The sequence below is a fragment of the Sus scrofa genome, chromosome 3 (genome assembly GCF_000003025.6).
Source record: "Sus scrofa isolate TJ Tabasco breed Duroc chromosome 3, Sscrofa11.1, whole genome shotgun sequence".
Classification (NCBI taxonomy): Eukaryota; Metazoa; Chordata; class Mammalia; order Artiodactyla; family Suidae; genus Sus; species Sus scrofa.
The window spans coordinates 101,752,173-101,770,766 of record NC_010445.4 but is presented as its reverse complement, the minus strand read 5'-3'; the positions used below and the strand labels follow the sequence as shown (position 1 = coordinate 101,770,766).

The 18,594-nt window shown below is 40.4% G+C and overlaps 1 protein-coding gene and 1 long non-coding RNA gene across 7 annotated transcripts in view; one reads left to right on the top strand and one right to left on the bottom strand.

The window, feature by feature from the left end:
* The window catches only part of HNRNPLL (heterogeneous nuclear ribonucleoprotein L like), a 42,027-nt gene extending 24,590 nt beyond the window's left edge, over positions 1-17,437 (bottom strand). For 2 of the 4 annotated variants that reach the window (XM_021087606.1, XM_021087608.1), the window contains exons 1-2: positions 16,898-17,434; positions 5,039-5,157 (exon numbers count right to left, since the gene is read on the bottom strand). In XM_021087606.1, the coding sequence (XP_020943265.1) occupies positions 5,039-5,157; positions 16,898-17,083 (305 nt within the window). In that variant the 5' untranslated portion in view covers positions 17,084-17,434. Of the gene's footprint in view, positions 1-5,038; positions 5,158-16,897 lie in introns of all 4 variants that reach the window. The other 2 variants (XM_021087609.1, XM_021087607.1) reach the window with 2 other exon arrangements.
* The window catches only part of LOC102164129, a 50,600-nt gene continuing 49,618 nt past the window's right edge, over positions 17,613-18,594 (top strand). For all 3 annotated transcript variants that reach the window (XR_002342765.1, XR_002342764.1, XR_002342766.1), the window contains exon 1: positions 17,613-17,746. This is a non-coding gene — a long non-coding RNA (uncharacterized LOC102164129). The remainder of the gene's footprint in view (positions 17,747-18,594) is intronic.

Genomic DNA, 18,594 nt, shown 5'->3' with positions numbered 1-18,594 from the left:
ATCTACATCATGCCCTCCTCAAGCACAATGCTGTTAGTATTAATAATGCTATCCAGTTTATTTCTCAGGCTGCTATTCCAAGCAGTATTAGACAATTCTAGATACAGAAATCAACAGAGATTTAAAAATAAAAACAAAATTCGATAGAAGGTTAGTGTGTGGGACCCCCTCAACAACAGAAATACCACCTCTACTGAATTTCCCAAATAAGTAGGTGCCATACTAAGAAATCACTACACTTTCATTTGTCTTACTAAAAACAGAGAATCAAAAGATAAAAAGAAGCAACTACAAATGGACCACATTTCATATAAAAATCTCTAAGACTCTTAAATATTTTTAAATATTAAAGAATCTATAAAAAGGTTCACTAGAATGTGGTAATCATAGATGCTATGAGCAAGATGGTGAAGTATATACTCTTCATTGTATACTCTGTGGGAAGGGGAATATATTTTAATACATGAAATAAAAAATAAAGAAATGAAGGAAGAGAAGAGAAAAATCAGAACAGATCAGAACGGGAAACAAGATATCCTCTAGTCAAAGGAACAAGAACCTTAAACATATTTTAAAATACAATTAACATGCTTTTTATGACAACAGAAAGCCAGAGAAAAAAACATCAGGTCAGGTACTCAGTTACAGCGCTGCTTTTTAATCAGGCAGCCAGGCCATACAGCTATACTTCAAAAATTGGCAAGTGGTTTCTTATTAAGAAACAGAACACTTTGTAGCCTGGTAAATTATATAATTTCTTAGGAATTTCAGCTTCCTCATTTAAACAACTTGGAGAATTGTCAAAATTATATTTCCTGCATACAAATTTCTTGCTTTGCCTCATTCATCTTTATACTCTCAGAATCTAGAAATGAAGCCTGCATATGACAGGTATTTAATAAGTACTCGCTGGTCTATGAGACTTTATCAGCTCTCTCAACCCACATCACTCAAAATCAAAGAAGAAAGCATAGACACAGTAACTCCTGGAATTAAGTTTACCAAATATAAATGCAAGATACAAATTCCATAAGAGAAACATTCCTTTTAGAAACACAAACTCCTTGCTGAAGTTATAAAATCCTGCATACGAAAAAAAAACCAAAACAAAAAAAAAAAAAAAAAAAAAAACCAAAACAAAACATGAAACCAGGCCTATGCTGAAGGAATTACAAAATAAAAAACATTTTCTTATTTTTTTTGTCTTCTGTCCTTTTAGGGCCGTACCCATGGCATTTGGAGGTTCCCAGGCTAGGGGTCTAATCGGAGCTACAGCTGCCAGCCTACGCCAGAGCTACAACAATGCCAGATCCGAGCCACATCTGTGATCTATACCACAGCTCACAGCAATGCCGGACCCTGAGCTAGGCCAGGGATCAAACCTGCAACCTCATGGTTCCTAGTCAGATTCGTTTCCGATGTGCCATGATAGGAACACCAACATTCTCCTTTCAGTTGGTTTAATATAAGTTGGTTTAATAGCTAAATGATACCACCAAGTAAATACATTAATAATGCTCTCTGGCTCTTTGGAAACAGAAAAATTATAAAGATCAAAAATAAATTCTTTATTGGCCTATTATAACAGACTTATCTGTTTGTAGCAATAACTGCTTTCTATAACTTCAATAAGAAGTGAGCTAAAGGAAGAGTTCCCATTGTGGGTCAGCACGTTAAGAATCTGACTAACATCCACGAGGATGTGGGTTCCATCCCTGGTCTCACTCTGTGGGTTAAGGATCTGGTGTTGCAAGCTACAGCGTAGATCGCAGATGAGGCTCAGATCTGGCGTTGCTGTGGCTGTGTTTATAGGCCAGCAGGTGCAGCTCTGATTTGACCTCTAGCCTATGAACATCCATATGCTGCAGGTGCAGCCATTAAAGGAAAAAAAAATTAGGTCTCAAGAGTTTTGTTTTAAAATTTAAACTGGTATAGCTAAACCACTACCTAGCATCCTCTCCTTTAATGAGAGGGGAGAAAGGAGGGAAGGAAATTCAGTACAGATTTTAAAATAAAGACCAAAAAAAGCAATTTCATTATCCTGACACAATTATTCTCAATATCTTGTTATGGTTTCTCCTAAACTTCTCTGCTATGCATCTAGATAAGGATAAACTTACTATAAATTAAACTTGGTGACACATTTTTTTAACATGACCACTTTCTATGTAATCTTTAACCCCCCCCCAAACATACCATTAAAATAAATCAACAAAAAAATAAGGAAAGGTTCTATAAATTAAACATTTTGAAGGTAAATACCTACTTCACCTAGGAGGCCACCCAAGGTTCTTTCAGCTTTAGTAGCAGCCACCAGCTATTCAAGGTCATTTCATACAACTGAAACTCCTATTATACATATTTGCCAATTAAGCTCTTAATTATACATTAATTTGTTCCAATTATTTCACAGCTTTTCTATCCACAAAACCACTAATCTTGAGGGCAGAATGACATACTATGCAAATTAACTAAACATTCATACATGGGACACATTACCATGGACCAAGTATCAAAAACAGTACAGGGTCAGAATGTCTCAGCAAAAAAGAATCTGACTCGTATCCATGAGGATGCAGGTCCAATCCCTGACCTCCTCAGTGGGTTAAGGATCTGGCACTGCAGTGAGCTGTGGTGTAGGTCACAGACATGACTTGGATCTGGTGTGGCTGTGGTGTAGGCTGGTGGCTACAGCTCCAACTGGACCTAGCCTGGGAACCTCCATATGTTGTGGGTGTGGCTCTAAAAAAGCAAAAACCAAAACAAAACAACACAAAACACCCAAACAAATAAACAAATAGTACAGGATCTAAAGATGGACAGACTGCTCAAAAGTAATTCAAATTACTCACAAACTTCAATAAATAGTTCTATTTCTTTAATCAAGACATGCAAGTCATAGTCATATATAACATCAAAATATCAATAGTTATTATTCCCCTAAAGATTTCAACTGTATTTGCTCATCAACTTGTTTACTGACATTGCTTCAGTATTTCTTGACTATAAGAAATAATTTTAAGGGAGTTCCCTGGTGGGCTAGCAGTTAAGGATCCATCATTGTCACTGCTGTGGCTTGGATGCCATCCCTGGCTCAGGAACTTCTGCTTCTGCATGCGATGTGCACAGCCAAAACAAACAAACAAACAAACAAAGAACCCACCAAAAAAACTACCAACTTTAAAACCCAACAACTTTTAAAGCCCTAAATATATAAGAACAAAAGAAAAATAATCCAGAGATAACCATCTGTTTATAACTCCATGGGACAATGCACCACTTAAAAGGTCCTTACAGGAGTTCCCGTCTTGGTGCAGTAGAAATGCATCCAACTAGGAACCACGAGGTTGTGGGTTCGATCCCTGCCCTTGCTCAGTGGGTTAAGGTTCCAACCTTGCAATGAGCTGTGGTGTAGGTTGAAGACATGGCTCAGATCCCATGTTGCTGTGGCGTAGGCTGGTGGCTACAGCTCTGATTAGACCCCTAGCCTGGGAACCTTCATATGCTGCGAGTGCAGTCCTAAAAAGAAGAAAAAAGAAAAAAAAGTTTTGGCATTCCCATTATGGCGCAGCAGAAACAAATGTGACTAGTAACCATGAGGTGGCGTGTTCGATTCCTGGCCTTGCTCAGTGGGTTAAGAATCCAGCCTTGTGGTGAGTTGTGGTGTAGGTCACAGATGTAGCTTGGATCCTGAGTTGCTATGGCTGTGGAGTAGGCCAGCAGCTACAGCTGCAATTCAGCCCCTAGCCTGGGAACTTCCATATGCCTCAGGTGAGGCCCAAAAAAGATTTAAAAAAAAAAAAAAAAAAAAATGCCATGATGGAAGGTGTTACCTAACACTACTCCTTTTAAGAATAATTCTTCTCTGTTGGACATCTCTGATCACTCCTGCAACATCTATATATGCACCATCCTTTCATACTCAAAACTCTACATACATTTTTATAAAACTGAAGCAATCAAGGGATCTCAGCAAATATACTGAAATTTCTCTCCTATTTATATATTTTGACTTAGTCTCTGTCTCTGATACCTATAACATAAACCCCAAATATATCCATCAATGGAAAAAAATAATAAACTCTAGATTATCCATACTAAGAGAACAACAGCCAGGCATACTCCAATAATAATTTAGAAACTTCTGAATGTCTATTTTTGGCAGCAGATTCACTTTTCTAATTATTTTTTTCATAATTTAAGTCAATATTCTTAAGCATACACCAGTTATGGGAAAAGAAAGAAGGAGCCTGAGTAAATACAAAACACAAGAGGAAGACGAGCTAGGAGGATAAAACACTGACTGCTCATGATCTGCATAAGAACTCACAGCAACATAAACCTAAGTAAATAATGCCTACCTTTAATCTAGTCACTTTTTCCACACACCTTTTTTTTTTTTTTTGGTCTTTTTGCCTTTTTTAGGGCCGCACCAGTGGCATGTGGAGGTTCCCAGGCTAGGGGTCGAATCGGAGCTGTAGCCGCCAGCCTACGCCAGAGCCACGTCTGTGACCTACACCACAACTCACGGCAACGCCAGATCCTTAATCCACTGAGCAAGGCCAGGGATCGAACCCGCAACCTCATGGTTCCTAGTCGGATTCGTTAACCACTGCGCCACGACGGGAACTCCCTAATCTAGTCACTTTTTATTGCCAAATTATTACCAAATAATTCAAAACAAACAAACAAAATCAGTATTTAAGTACCACTATTTGAAACTCTCAAGATTAAAAATGTGATTAATTAACCCAGTGGTTTAAAGCAGAGTTAAGGAATCATGGACTCATTGGACAATAAGACTGAAGATGCAATAATCAAATTAATACACAAGCTGGTTGAGAAGTGAGGAGTGATGATTGATCTACAAAAATTCACCCATGCGTCATCCCTGAAAGACTTAAAAGATTTCAAAGAAATATAGTCATAGACAAATAATATATACCATGGTTAAATATCAAAGCTTGTAGTAATAAGCAAGCAAATTTGTTCCACCATACTGTTTTCAGAATCTGCATGAAGTCCCCATTGGTCTTACCATATTGTCCCAAATTTTTCCAGAGCCTCCACGAGGTCTGCTTCCACCACAGATTCACAGAGTCCTCGAACATGGACAACAGGTGAAACAGAAACTTTATGATGACTTCCACCTGCCTCCTAGCAAGATAAAATAATTTCTAATTAAAAACCTTAAAAGTCAAAATATTTCAGTAAATCCATCTTTGCATTAAAATCCATCTTTGCATTAAAAAGCAAATATTTTAAAAAATTGCAATCACAAGTTAGCAAAAGGACCTGACTAAAAAATAAAAATCATCTATTAAATGTTTGGTATGAACATTTTGACTTCTTAAAAGGGAGTATTTTCTCTTAATAAAAAGTACAAATAAGTTACTTAATATTTCAACTTCAACTTATATAATACTGTACATCAACTATACGTCAATAAAAAATAAGTTATTTCAACTTCAAGGAAATCTCAGAAAAAGACTTCAGCAGATACATCATGCTACAACTGGAAATATACTTTATCATCATAATTCCACAATTTCACTTCTATAAAATCAAAATCTCGAGTAGTCCAAATGAACAAAAAGTCTCAATTACAATTTTTCCTCTAATATAAAGATTATATATTTGGTTTTTCCTGGAATATAGATTAATATAATCTTATGTCCTTGTTTAATTGGCTACCTAGTCCTACTAAAAATTTTTTTTTTTTATCTTTTTTTGCCTTTTCTAGGGCCACTCCCACAGCATATGGAGGTTCCCAGGCTAGGGGTCGAATTGGAGCTGTAGCCACTGGCCTACACCACAGCCACAGCAACACAGGATCCCAGCCACATCTGCGACCAACACCACAGCTCACAGCAACGCCAGATCCTCAACCCATTGATTGGGGATCGAACCCGCAACCTCATGGTTCCTAGTCAGATTCGTCAACCACTGAGCCATGACAGGAACTCCTAGTCCTACTAAAATTTTAAGTTATTGATTTAGTACTCTTGACAAATTTATACAAGGTAATATCTTTGCTGAACAAACAGTGCTCAAAAATGGAAACCTTCCTGGACTTCTGTGTATCTTTGAGTATGCCCAGCTAGAAGTTTTACACAGTCTTAAACTTTACTCTAAAAGGAACTATGTATGAGAATTATCTTGAAAATGAAAACAGCTCTCATTTACTTACTCAACTTCTATTAAGACAAAGATCTATATTTACAACTAGCCACTGGGCATCTATCTCTCTTGTATCACTTCAGAAATGACTTCAATAGCAACATTAAGTATCCATCAGTAGATGAATGGATAAAGATCGAATCTGTAACCTCACGGTTCCTGGTTGAATTAATTTCTGCTGTGCCATGATGGGAACTCCCTTTTTTAAATAATTTTTTTAAAAGAAAGAAATTACTACCATGTACAATTCATTTATATATATAAGAAAACTATTATAGATAGATTTTTCTTCTAAAAGTATTAATGTTTTACCAGTAAAATTTAAGAAAAATTTTAAGAAAATTAAATCCCTTTCTAGTTATAGAGACAACAATTTTTCTTATCTTTTAATTTTTTTTTCTTTTTTTTGTCTTTTTGCCATTTCTTGGGCCGCTCCCGCGGCATATGAAGGTTCCCAGGCTAGGGGTAGAATCGGAGCTATAGCTGCCGGCCTACGCCAGAGCCACAGCAACGCGGGATCCGAGCCACGTCTGCAACCTACACCACAGCTCACAGCAACGCCGGATGGTTAACTCACTGAGCAAGGGCAGGGACCGGACCTGCAACCTCATGGTTCCTAGTCGGATTCGTTAACCACTGCGCCATGACGGGAACTCCTCTTATCTTTTAATTTTTTTAACAATTTTTATTTTTTCCATTATGGCTGATTTACAGTGTTCTGTCAATTTCTACTACATGGTAAAATTTTTCTTTCTTTTTCTTCCTTTTCTAGGCCTGCACCCATGACATACGGAGGTTCCCAGGCTAGGGGTCTAATCAGAGGTGTAGCTGAAGATGCAAGAAAACGGAGTTCCCGTCGTGGCACAGTGGTTAACGAATCCGACTAGGAACCATGAGGTTGCGGGTTCGGTCCCTGCCCTTGCTCAGTGGGTTAATGATCCGGCGTTGCCGTGAGCTGTGTTGTAGGTTGCAGATACAGCTTGGATCCTGCATTGCTGTGGCTGTGGTGTAGGCCAGTGGCTACAGCTCCAATTCGACCCCTAGCCTGGGAACCTCCACATGCCGCGGGAGCGGCCCAAAGAAATAGCAAAAAGACAAAAAAAAAAAAAAAAAAAAAAAAAAAAAAGATGCAAGAAAACAGTTTTGTGCCCTGCCAATAAAAAATGTCAGAGTTTGAAGAAAAAAATTAATTTAAATATATAAAGTAACCATGAGACTACTCTTACACTTCTCAAATCCAACAAATAAGTTCAGTCCTTTGCAAATACTAATTCAACCCTTGGAATTTCATTTGAACTGCTTATGCTGAGTCTTTTCTATGGTTAAACAGATATTCACTACATGCCACTACATTTGAAATGATTGTACCCGATGTATACCAACACCATTAGCAACCTATTCGCAGCCTTAACAAATGACTGCCTCAGTGGAACTCAACAACCAAAAGCACATTATCATCATTAAGCTCTTAAATATTACTGGGTAACAATAATGTAGAAAGCTCTAAATACCTAAAAACCTAACTTAGAGGATACACTTAAAGTATAAATAAGGAGTTCCCGTCGTGGCGCAGTGGTTAACGAATCTGACTAGGAACCATGAGGTTGCGAGTCCGGTCCCTGCCCTTGCTCAGTGGGTTAACGATCCGGCGTTGCCGTGAGCTGTAGTGTAGGTTGCAGCCACAGCTCGGATCCTGTGTTGCTGTGGCTCTGGCGTAGGCCGGTGGCTGTAGCTCCGATTCAACCCCTAGCCTGGGAATCTCCACATGCCGCGGGAGCGGCCCAAGAAATAGCAACAACAACAACAAAAGACAAAAACAAACAAACAAACAAAATAAAGTATAAATAAGTGTTACTCTAAAAATAATTAAACAATAATAAACTGCAAGAAATTAGACAGTCATCTCCATTGTTCCTTAGAAATCAGCTGGCAAAGGACTAAAAGCAAAAAAAAAAAAAAAATTGGCATAGGCTCTTCAAAAAGTAGTAGAAGATTTCAGATTGAGACTAAAGAGAAACAACAACCAAATGTAACATGGGAGCCTTCATTTGATAATAGATAAAAACTATTATAGGAGTTCCGTAGTGGCGCAGTGGTTAACGAATCCGACTGGGAACCATGAGGTTGCGGGTTCTGTCCCTTTGCTTGCTCAGTGGGTTAACGATCGGGCGTTGCCATGAGCTGTGGTATAGGTTGCAGACACAGCTCGGATCCCATGTTGCTGTGGCTCTGGCGTGGGCCGGCAGCTACAGCTCTGATTAGACCCCTGGCCTGGGAACCTCCATATGCGGCAGGAGCGGCCCAAGAAATAGCAAAAAAAAAGACAAAAAAAAAAACAAAAAACAAAAAACTATTATAAAAGACATCTCAGGGAAAATTGGAGAAATTGAAACATAGACATCATATTAGGTTGTATAATAAAATTATGTATTGTCTTAGGTACCATTATGATGATAATGACTATGTGATAAGAATACCCTTATTCTTACGAAAGCTGTGATAGTCAGGGTTGAACTGTCATTATGTCTGCAACTCACATTTCAAATAGTATGGGGGGTATGCATATAAACACAGATATACATATATAGAGAAAATCCCAAAAAGCAAAATATTCAAAACTGCTGAATCTAGGTAAAGAGCATATGTAATTAAACATTTTACATTTAAAAAGCTAGGAAATTGTTTCATTATATAAAATTCAAGACCTACAGAAAGGTATGAAGAATAAAAATATAATCATTAACTCACTACCAATCAGTTGAACACATCTTTTCCTATCTCCCTTCCCATCACGAATAATAACTTTCTTGAATATAGTGCTAAAAAACATGAGTATTTTTCAAACTGGTCTTCTTTACAAAGAAATGGATTACAGGACCAATTTAAAAATCTCTCCAAAGATCTGATTTTTATATATTATTAATTATATTTCCTAAATGAAAGAGATCAAGATATAAGTCCTTCTCTAAAAGCTGGAAGATGTTAAATGCAATCAATATGATACTTAGGGGAAGGCATGATTATCTCAACCCCAAAGCTGAGAACATATCCCATACCCTCTGTATTTCCCTTAATCTAACTCAATGACTGCCTTTCATGAGTACCTTGACACATCTCTATCTTTAAATTATGTCCCCTTTTCTTGAACTTAAAATTCTCTCATCCTTTCTGTTGTTTATTTTAAAAAGGAAAAAACCCTAGGATTGTTTCCAAATATAAAACTGATATACTAAAAATATCTTTTCAAACTATTATTTTTACCACCCCAAATATAAAACTGATATACTAAAAATATCTTTTCAAACTATTATTTTTACCACCCCTCTTCTTCCCCCTCAAATACTAACACATTTCTTCTATCAACATTTTATCTCTACCTATACTATGTAATGGTGATAAGAAATCTGAAATCAACAGATTATTTTACTACTCTAGAATCACCTCCTTTAAGTATCATACTATGCATCTGAATCTAAATTGGTGAATAAGTCAGTACTCTTTACTCCCATCTATATATTAATACTTTAATCATGTCTTCTAAAACTGAAGGAGTTTTTTTTAATCCTTTCTCATACAGAAGCCCAAATTCTTTCCATTTCAAATGTTTAGTTATCTAGGCTCTCTTTCAGTCTATTTATATCTGACTTTATTAGACTAGAAACAATATTCCAAATAAGTACCCAGCAAATGGAAACATGCCTACAATTTACATATACTTTCTTCATTACTCAATCCCTTCTTTAGGTAAACTGGGTCAACTATAACGGAGGTATTATTTGGTCCTCACTGCAAAGTATGGACCAATTATAAACTTCTAGCCCTTCAAAGCCTATCTCAAAGACAAAGTCCAATAATGCCAATCCTGAGTGCCAATTTTGACTACTGCAGATTGAAGACCATGTTCGACTAAAGAGAAGGGAAGCTCAGCAGCCTATAAGTGAAGTTTCTATCATCTCTCATATAACAGAAACCTGTAAACTCACAAAGGCCAGGCACAATGACCTCAGGCCTTTTGTTTTCCCAACATCTCCATGCATAACATGTGTTTAACAGCCATTGAACAACCTCTTCCGCCCTCCAACAAATACAGGATTAAAAAAGACCAACTTTGGAGTTCCCTGGCGGCCTAGAGGTTAAGGATGCGGCGTTGTCACTGCTCTGGCATGTGTTTGATCCCTCACCAGAGAATTTCTGCATGCCGTAGTCACAGCCAAAAAAAAGAGACCAAAAGAAAAAACACGACCAACCTCAAATTCAATTAATTCATCCCCCAAATTCCCCAAAACCAAACACACAAAGACCTATTCCAAGTGATTATCCTTAAACACCTCCAACAACAGGAAAACAAAATTCTTACTAACATGCATTCAAATTGGTCTCCCTATAATTTTTTCTTTTTTCTTCTTCTTTTTTTTTTTTTTTTTTTTTTTTTTTGGCTTTTTAGGGCTGCATCCACGGCATATGGAGGTTCCCAGGCTAGGGGTCCAATCAGAGCTGCAGCTGCCAGCCTATACCACAGCCACAGCAGCAAGGGATCCGAGGCCTGTCTGTGACCTACACCACAGCTCACCACAGCTCACGGCAACACTCAATCCCCAACCCACAGAACAAAGCCAGGAATAGAACCCTCAACCTCATGCTTCCTAATCAGATTCATTTCTGCTGCACCACAAGAAGAACTCCTCCCTGCAATTTTCTATACATAATGGCCTTTCTTTCTACTCCTCAGACCAGCATTTGCATCTTTGGACATTTACTGGCTCTATGATCTTATGCTACTTACTCAACCTTCTCTTTTTCCTTTTCAGGGCTATGCCTGTGGCATATGGAAGTTCCCAGGCTAGGGTCGAATCAGAGCTGTAGCCACGGGCCTATACCACAGCCAGGGCAATACCAGATCCAAGCCGTATCTGTGACCTACAACCTAGATCATGGCAATGCCGGATCCTTAACCCACTGAACGAGGCCAGGGATCGAACCTGAGTCCTCATGGTTTACTAGCCAGATTCCTTTCCACTGAGCCACAATGGGGACTCCTACTTACTTAACCTTTCTTAACCTCAGTTTCGCTTTTAAAAAAATAAGAAAACAAAATCCTCACCACTTAAAATTACAACAAATAAATTAGACAAATATAAAAGTCTAGCACAGTGCTAGATGTAGTTCTTGAACAAGGGTCCAATAAAAATTAGTTGCCACCTCCTATCCTTATCTTCATTTCCCTCTTCTACCATAACCTTCCTATTATTTGTCATGATTTCTTAAATCACAATTAAGTTTACTCTTCAGGCTGAGTACATCTCAGATTCTCCTGTCATTCCTCTTATGATGTGATTTTGAGTGCCTTCTCTATTCTGGTAATAATTTCCTAGATACATTAGAATTTATCTGGAGTTCCCCTCGTGGTACAGCGGAAATGAATCCAACTAGGAACCATGAGGTTTTGGATTTGATCCCTGGCCTCACTCAGTGGGTTAAGGATCCAGCATTGCCGGGAGCTATGGTGTAGGTCACAGATGCGGCTCAGATCTCATGTTGCTGTGGCTCTGGTGCAGACTGGCAGCTTACAGCTCCAATTAGACCCTTAGCCTGGAAACCTCCATATGCCATGTGTGTGGCCCTAAAAACACACACACACACACAAAAAGAAATAAAGAAAAAAGAAAAAAAAAGAAAAAAAAAAAAAGAATTTATCAACATAGTACCAAGAAATGAGTATAATGTTTTCAGATATTTAAAACTGTCCTCCCTTTTACTTGGGATACTTCATATAGACCAAGAACAAACTAGTTTAAAGGACAGCTGTAAACATCTTTTTATTCACACTATGTTTAGAGTTAACTAGTATGTTTTTTTCTTACTAAATTAAACTATCACATTTCTTTACTTGGTCTTTTTCTTTTTCCTTTTTTTTTTTTCTTTTTGCACACTCGCAGCATGCAGAAGTTCCCGGGCCAGGGATCAACACAGGCCACAGCACTGAACGCCAGATCCTTAACAGCTAGGCCACCAGGAAACTGGGTTTTGCCTACCCAGAACCCATTGCCCGTTCTTCTGGTTAAATGCAAAAACAAATAAAAACTCCTCAACCCCTTATTATTCCACTAGTTGTCTCAGTCAAACAGTCATGACACCCTAACTTCAGAGGCAGTCCACTGATTGGTTGGGGATAGCAAGACATAAAAAAATAGCTGATCAGAGGGGATAGATATGGGCTCTAGGGGAGAGACTGTGTTCTCTTTATTTGTCAGCTGTAAGAATGTAAGCCTAGGAGTTCCCATCGTGGCACAGTGGTTAACGAATCTGACTAGGAACCATGAGTCAGTTGCTGGTTCGATCCCTGGACTTGATCAGTGGGTTAAGGATCCGGCGTTGCCGTAAGCTGTGGTGTAGGTCGCAGACGCAGCTTGGATCCTGCATTGCTGTGGCTCTGGCGTAGGCCAGTGGCTACACCTCCGATTAGACCCTTAGCCTGGGAACCTCCATATGTTGCAGGAGTGGCCCTAGAAAAGGCAAAAAAAAAAAAAAAAAAAAAAAAGAATGTAAGCCTAGCTTTATCACTACACAGAGGAAATAGAGATGGAACACAGGAAGAGAGAATCTAGTCCCTATGACATCATCTAAATCCCTAGATCCTGCCATGCCCAAACTAATGCCACACTTGAAATTCCTAGTTATATGGCCCAATAAAGTCTCTACCCCTGTCCCCTTTTCATTTTATTTAAGCTCATCTGTGTTGTGGTATAGCTGTAATTGCAGGCTTTGGAAATTGTATTCAATACCATATAGAGGGAAAAAAATTAAATGACGCAGAATCACAGATTTTCAGATTTTTTTTTAATATACTCACTACTAAGAACAGCACCTAGCACATGATAGGGCTCAAGTATTACTTTTTAATAAGCTAAGAGATCACAGTGATAATCTAATCCAACCATCTCATGTGATAGGTAGCAAGTTGAATTCCAAAGAGGTTAAGTCGCAAAGCATGTTGGCAGCAGAGCCAAGACACCTGCTTTGGTTGAGCTTATGGCTCTATTAACAGCACTTTTCACTATATGTACTAATATGAAGAAATAGTCACTTGTTAAAACCCAAAAATAGGAAAACCTATTAACTTTTCATTTACATCCCAAAACTAGGCTTAAAATTGTCGCTCTAACAGCTTAGCTAAATGTGACATAGGACATTACTGTCACAGAAGCTTCAAGGCTCTAGCACTTACCTCCATGGTACACAACCTTGAACTTTTTTTTCTTCAGAACGTAGTTACTATGCTCACTGTCACGGTCCCTAAACTTTTACTGTGGGAGCTAAGCTAACAAAGAGACTTCATTCTATCTTCCATTCTACATTCATCCCAGTAAGTCATCATAATATTCCTACCATCTCTGTAATTCAGACCAAGTTTAACAGTATATCTTAAATTCAAACTAGATTCTCTACATAAAGCATATTCCTTTGATTGGAAATCCTAGCATCTTTATTTTTAGCTTGGCATTTTGCTATTGTACAAGTCTATTGATTAAAAGATGAAAAACTTAAATTTTCACCTCATCAGCAAACAAATCACTTTAACAATCTTTGATTTACCTGTTTATTCACCAGCAGAATAGAGTAAAAGAAAAACCTGGAAGTCTCTAAAGTGAATTAGCACTCCATAAATCTTTACTGATACCCATCTTTATAAAAGCAGATCTTTTCTGGGTAACCTACCAATTCAATTTCTCAGTTAATTTTGCCTAGTGAAGCGCTAATAGTTAGAAGTCAAGCTGCTTTCTTAAAAGCAAGGAGATACAGAAATGTACTGTTAATATGATCCTGAAGATCATGCCTGCTAAATTTAAGAACACAATTCACTGCACAAGAATAAAGTAACCGTATAAATACTCAGCATGATATAATCAAGCACTCCACAGACAAGTTTTGTTGAAGACACAGTCCAAAGAATTTGAAACAGTCTGGGAGTTTTTCCTCTTCAAAGTCCTAGAAGACACAAATTTGAAGGGTGTCTTTTCTCACACCTGAACTATAAACTCGTTTCTCCTTACACCTTAAGACATCATGATCATTCACAATGATTAATTCATTTTTAAATCGGGAGCATCTGTAGAAAGTTTTTCTTAAATACTTATACTCTTCTTTAAACATAATTATTATTAAAGCACTTAAGGAAACTTATGAAAAGCCAACAATGTAAACACCTGAAGTCTTACTGTACTTCTACAAACTTTCAACTAGAGTTGGAAAGATGACCCAGGACTGTACCTAATCTGTATTTACTTAAAGTTTGATCACAAATGTATTTCTTCTGGGGCTGGGCTGAGGCTGAGCCAAACTCTTTTCAGTTAGATGAATTACCATATTTCTGGATAATGATGCACTCTATAGAGAGTAAACTTCTATTCAGGGCATTCCTATCCTAGTAAAATTTTATTATGTACAGGTTTCCATAGTTGCAATGATTTCAAAATAGTACCCAAAATCACAAGAAGAAAAATGTTTTAAAAACAGGAAAAATAATCCTTCATTAGATTTCACAGTGCAGTATTGGTTCTACTGTTAAATAAAAGCAATTCACACAGTGGAAGCTCCCATCCTAGCTCAGTGGAAAGGAATCTGACTAGTATCTGTGAGGCCACAGGTTCGATTTCTGGCCTTGCTCAGTGGGTTAAGGATCTGGCCTTGCTGTGAAGCTGTGGTGTAGGTTGCAGATGCGGCTCAGATCTGGTGTTGCTGTGGCTGTGATGTAGGACAGTGGCTATGCTCAGAATGGACTCCAGGCTTGGGAACCTCCATATGCCTCAGGTGCTGCCCTAAAAAAAAGACCAGCAAAAAAGAAAAAAAAAAAAAAAGAAAGAAAAGAAAGAAAGAAAGAAACACACCGGCAGTAAGATAAAATTTGAATTTATAACTAATTCTGCATATATTAGTTTCTGCCTGGGTAATTTAAATGCTGTATTCCATTAATAACTGAACTACAACTTCAGGTATGGAAAGCATGGAAAGTTCAACTTTCACATTTTAAAGACTAACACAGAATAGTAAACTGACTTTCCCAAAGTCACAGAGATTATATGCCAGCTAAGACTCCTGACTCTCCCCAAGACCTATATCCACTGCTAGATACAATTAACTAAAGATGTATTAATTGTAAACTATTTTCTTCCCAACATCCAAAATAATATACTACTGGCTTAATAAAGTTTTCAAAAACATTTTTTTTTATAAACTGGTTAAAATATCTTTCCAAGACACTTAATGGAAGACATTTCATGCTACTGCACAAAAACTCAAGACTTTCAGCAGAAGAAATACAATGATCCAATGCATCTAAACATCAGTTACAATATTCTTGTTTCCAACTTCCACATAAGATTTGCTTTGAACTGAAACTTCCTAAGAAGAAATGCACTTCCTTTATTTATACTTTTAAGTTACATTTTGAATATTCCAAACAGCTAGGTACAAAAGTGGAAAGAAAGCAGTATCTAGCCATAAGAAAGCTTTGTTATTTAGAGAAAGAAAAGTTCCTTTTTTAAATGTGTTGCAACCTTACCCTATTTGGAAACTAACATGAGGGCTACTGACCGGAATTTTTTTTTTACAAAAAAATGAAAACAAGAGCTAAATAACATCTAATTTGCCTCTTGTAAAAGGTGAGAAACATCTTAAAATATATGTGAACAATTTCGTAAATTTCGGCTAAAGTGAGCTTTAAAAAAATCACAATTAAAATGTTTCAACTGTTAAAAGAACATCTAATCATCAAGACAGCTTAAGTGCACCAAAAAGAACAAAAATGTTTGCTTTGTTCCCTTAAAATCTCCATCCAACGGAAGCTGAGTTACCACTTGCTGTGAATAAAACGATTTTCACATTCCTTCTGCCTCCAGCTAATCTTTCTGATGAGAGAAATAAGAATCTAGGAACGTGTGTTTGATGCAGTCCTGAATTCAGTTCCGCTTTTCGTGGAGCGATTTGGAACAAACTGCCCGTGAAGAACTGAGGTGATTTTAAGATTCATTTTACTTGGAAGTAGTGGTGTGCGAACACCTACCAACATATTTTCTCACCGAAGAGCTAAAAACTGTACTGAGCAATAATCATGAAACTGGGGAGCAAAATATGTGCGCCAGGCCAGCCAAGAATAAAAATTTTCTAATTAAATCCTTGGAAGACGCGGAGGGGGGGGGGGGGCAGTGTGAACGCCGGAGCGTAATCTGTCACTTAGCTACGGTTCTCCTCAAAACCCAGGCGAAGAGAGCCCCGGGCGGAACCGACGCCACCATCCTGTGATCGGGACCGGCGCGCAGATGCTGGAGCAAGGGACTGAAGGGAGCGGGTCGTCGGACGCGGGCCACTCGCCCGCAGAGTTAAAACAAAGGGCTAATCGTGCACCCGAGTTCCCAGGAGCGGAAGCGGCAACGCCTCCCCAGCCGCCGGGCCCCGCGACCCTTCCCAAGTTCAGGGCCGGCAGCGGACTCGCGGCGGGGCCTGCGGCCAGGCCGAGCCTAGATTCGCGATCCAGGTGCTGGAAACAGGTAGGGCAAAGGAAAAAAGACGCAAAGAGAAGAGCCGGCGCTTCCCAACCTGGTCAGCGCAGCAAAATGGGAAAATGAGGCGGGCGGAAGGACTCGGGGCCGAGTCCCCGCCGCGGGGCCCTGCTTCCCGGGGAGCCGCCAGGCACCGAGGACCCGGCGCCGCGCTTTGTTACCGGCTGTGAGAAGCTCCGGCCGCCGCTGCCATCGCCCCCGCTCCGGGGCGTCGCTTCCCGGCGATTCTCGCCTTCCTCCGCAGAGTAGTCGATTTCTCCCTCCTCGGTCTTGAGGCGCTTGGCCTGGCTCTCGTATTCCCGGTCCTCCTCATACGTCTCCCTAGGGGAGGATGAGGAGGAGGACATGGCGGCGGCCGGAGAGACCGGCCGGCAGGCGTGTGGGGGTGGCGGCGGGGCGCGGGCCTCGGACGCCGCCGGCCAGTCCTCGCCACCCGCAGCGCTTCTTCAGAAAAGGTCTGTGCGGCCGGGCGTCCGCGGGGGCCGCGCGCCCTGGAGCCGGGTGGGTGCAGAGAGCGGGCAGGATGAAGGGGGCGCTCCAGGAGGAGGCTCCGGAGCGGCCGCTCCCCTTTATCACAGAGCCAACATTCAGCCTCTCCCTCTTCCTCCGTCTCCAAAGCCTGCCCTGGGGAGCGAATCTAAGGATCGGGACGCGACCGTTGCTTCCGGTCTTCCCTCCTCCCCTAATCCGCTCCTTGCCGCCCAGGCCGAGCCTCCACCCCCGCCTTCGCGGCCGCCGCAGAGGATCAAATCCAGCAGCACCCCGCGGGAAGCGCCCCCCAGCCCGGGCCTTGCTCTCTATTGGCAGAGGGAAAAGTCGACCAGGCTTCCAATTGGCTCTAAAGGCCGTTCGTCAAAAGCTGCCCACTGTCAGGCCTCCTCCCCCCCCCCCCACTCCGCGCCTTCAGAACTCGCCGCTGGCCTGCGAGTGACGACCGAGCAGCACCTGCAGCGCAACGTCCTGGAGCGGTTGCTACACCGCGGCCGTTAGCGCTGTTGGGCCAACCGGAGGTGAGGCGCGGGGCGAACCCCGGCGGGCCAGGAGGCAAGCAGTGGGACCGGGGCTGCGGGTGTTAACCGCCCTCCCGCTAATTTAAATGCTTTTATTACTTCTCTTCAAAAGAGAAAATCCCTACAGATGTACCTCACACAGCCCTAAAGCTCCGGGAGGTGAAGCGAGCAAAGGGCTTAGAGCCGTGAAAGTAGCCTTCTCCCATTGTTGTGTGCAAAATCTCATCCAAGTGGACGGATTCTCTCCCCGCCGCTAGGTAGATGTTCGAGAACAGTCAACATGCACTGAAGTGCGGGTCTAAAGAAGACGCTCCACACGGGCGACTGTCAGTTCGATCAGTTAGTACTCGTGGGTCTTCTGGACTCTTCTTTCCTGACAATTATAACGAGGGGTCTTGTATCAAGTCCCTGCCCCAACTAAATGTGCTTTAAACCTTCCATATAAAGTTTCATCCTTCATCTCAACCTTTTCCTTTCTGGGCGATCGATTTATTTCACATTATCATTTATCTTTTAAAAGACACGAAAGCCTATCAAAGTTGTCCTTTGGACCACACACAGCTTGTTTCCTCTGTGGAGCCCTGAGGCCTCCTCAAGCTTCTGGTTGCCGCTTTCCCCTTTTGAAACGGTGCCCTTTATAAGCTACCTATTAGGATATTCTGTTTTAAAAACTAGACGCGCTTGGAGACAGGAACTGGGCTTTTCTCATCTTTGCAAACCCAGTTCCTGTAACAGTCCCCAGCACAAGTTACATGCTCAACAAGGCTGAATGAGTGGGCCTTGGGAAATAAAGGTCCATTATCTTTCAGGAGAGGAACTGGCAAATCTAACGCAACCTAACTGCCTTC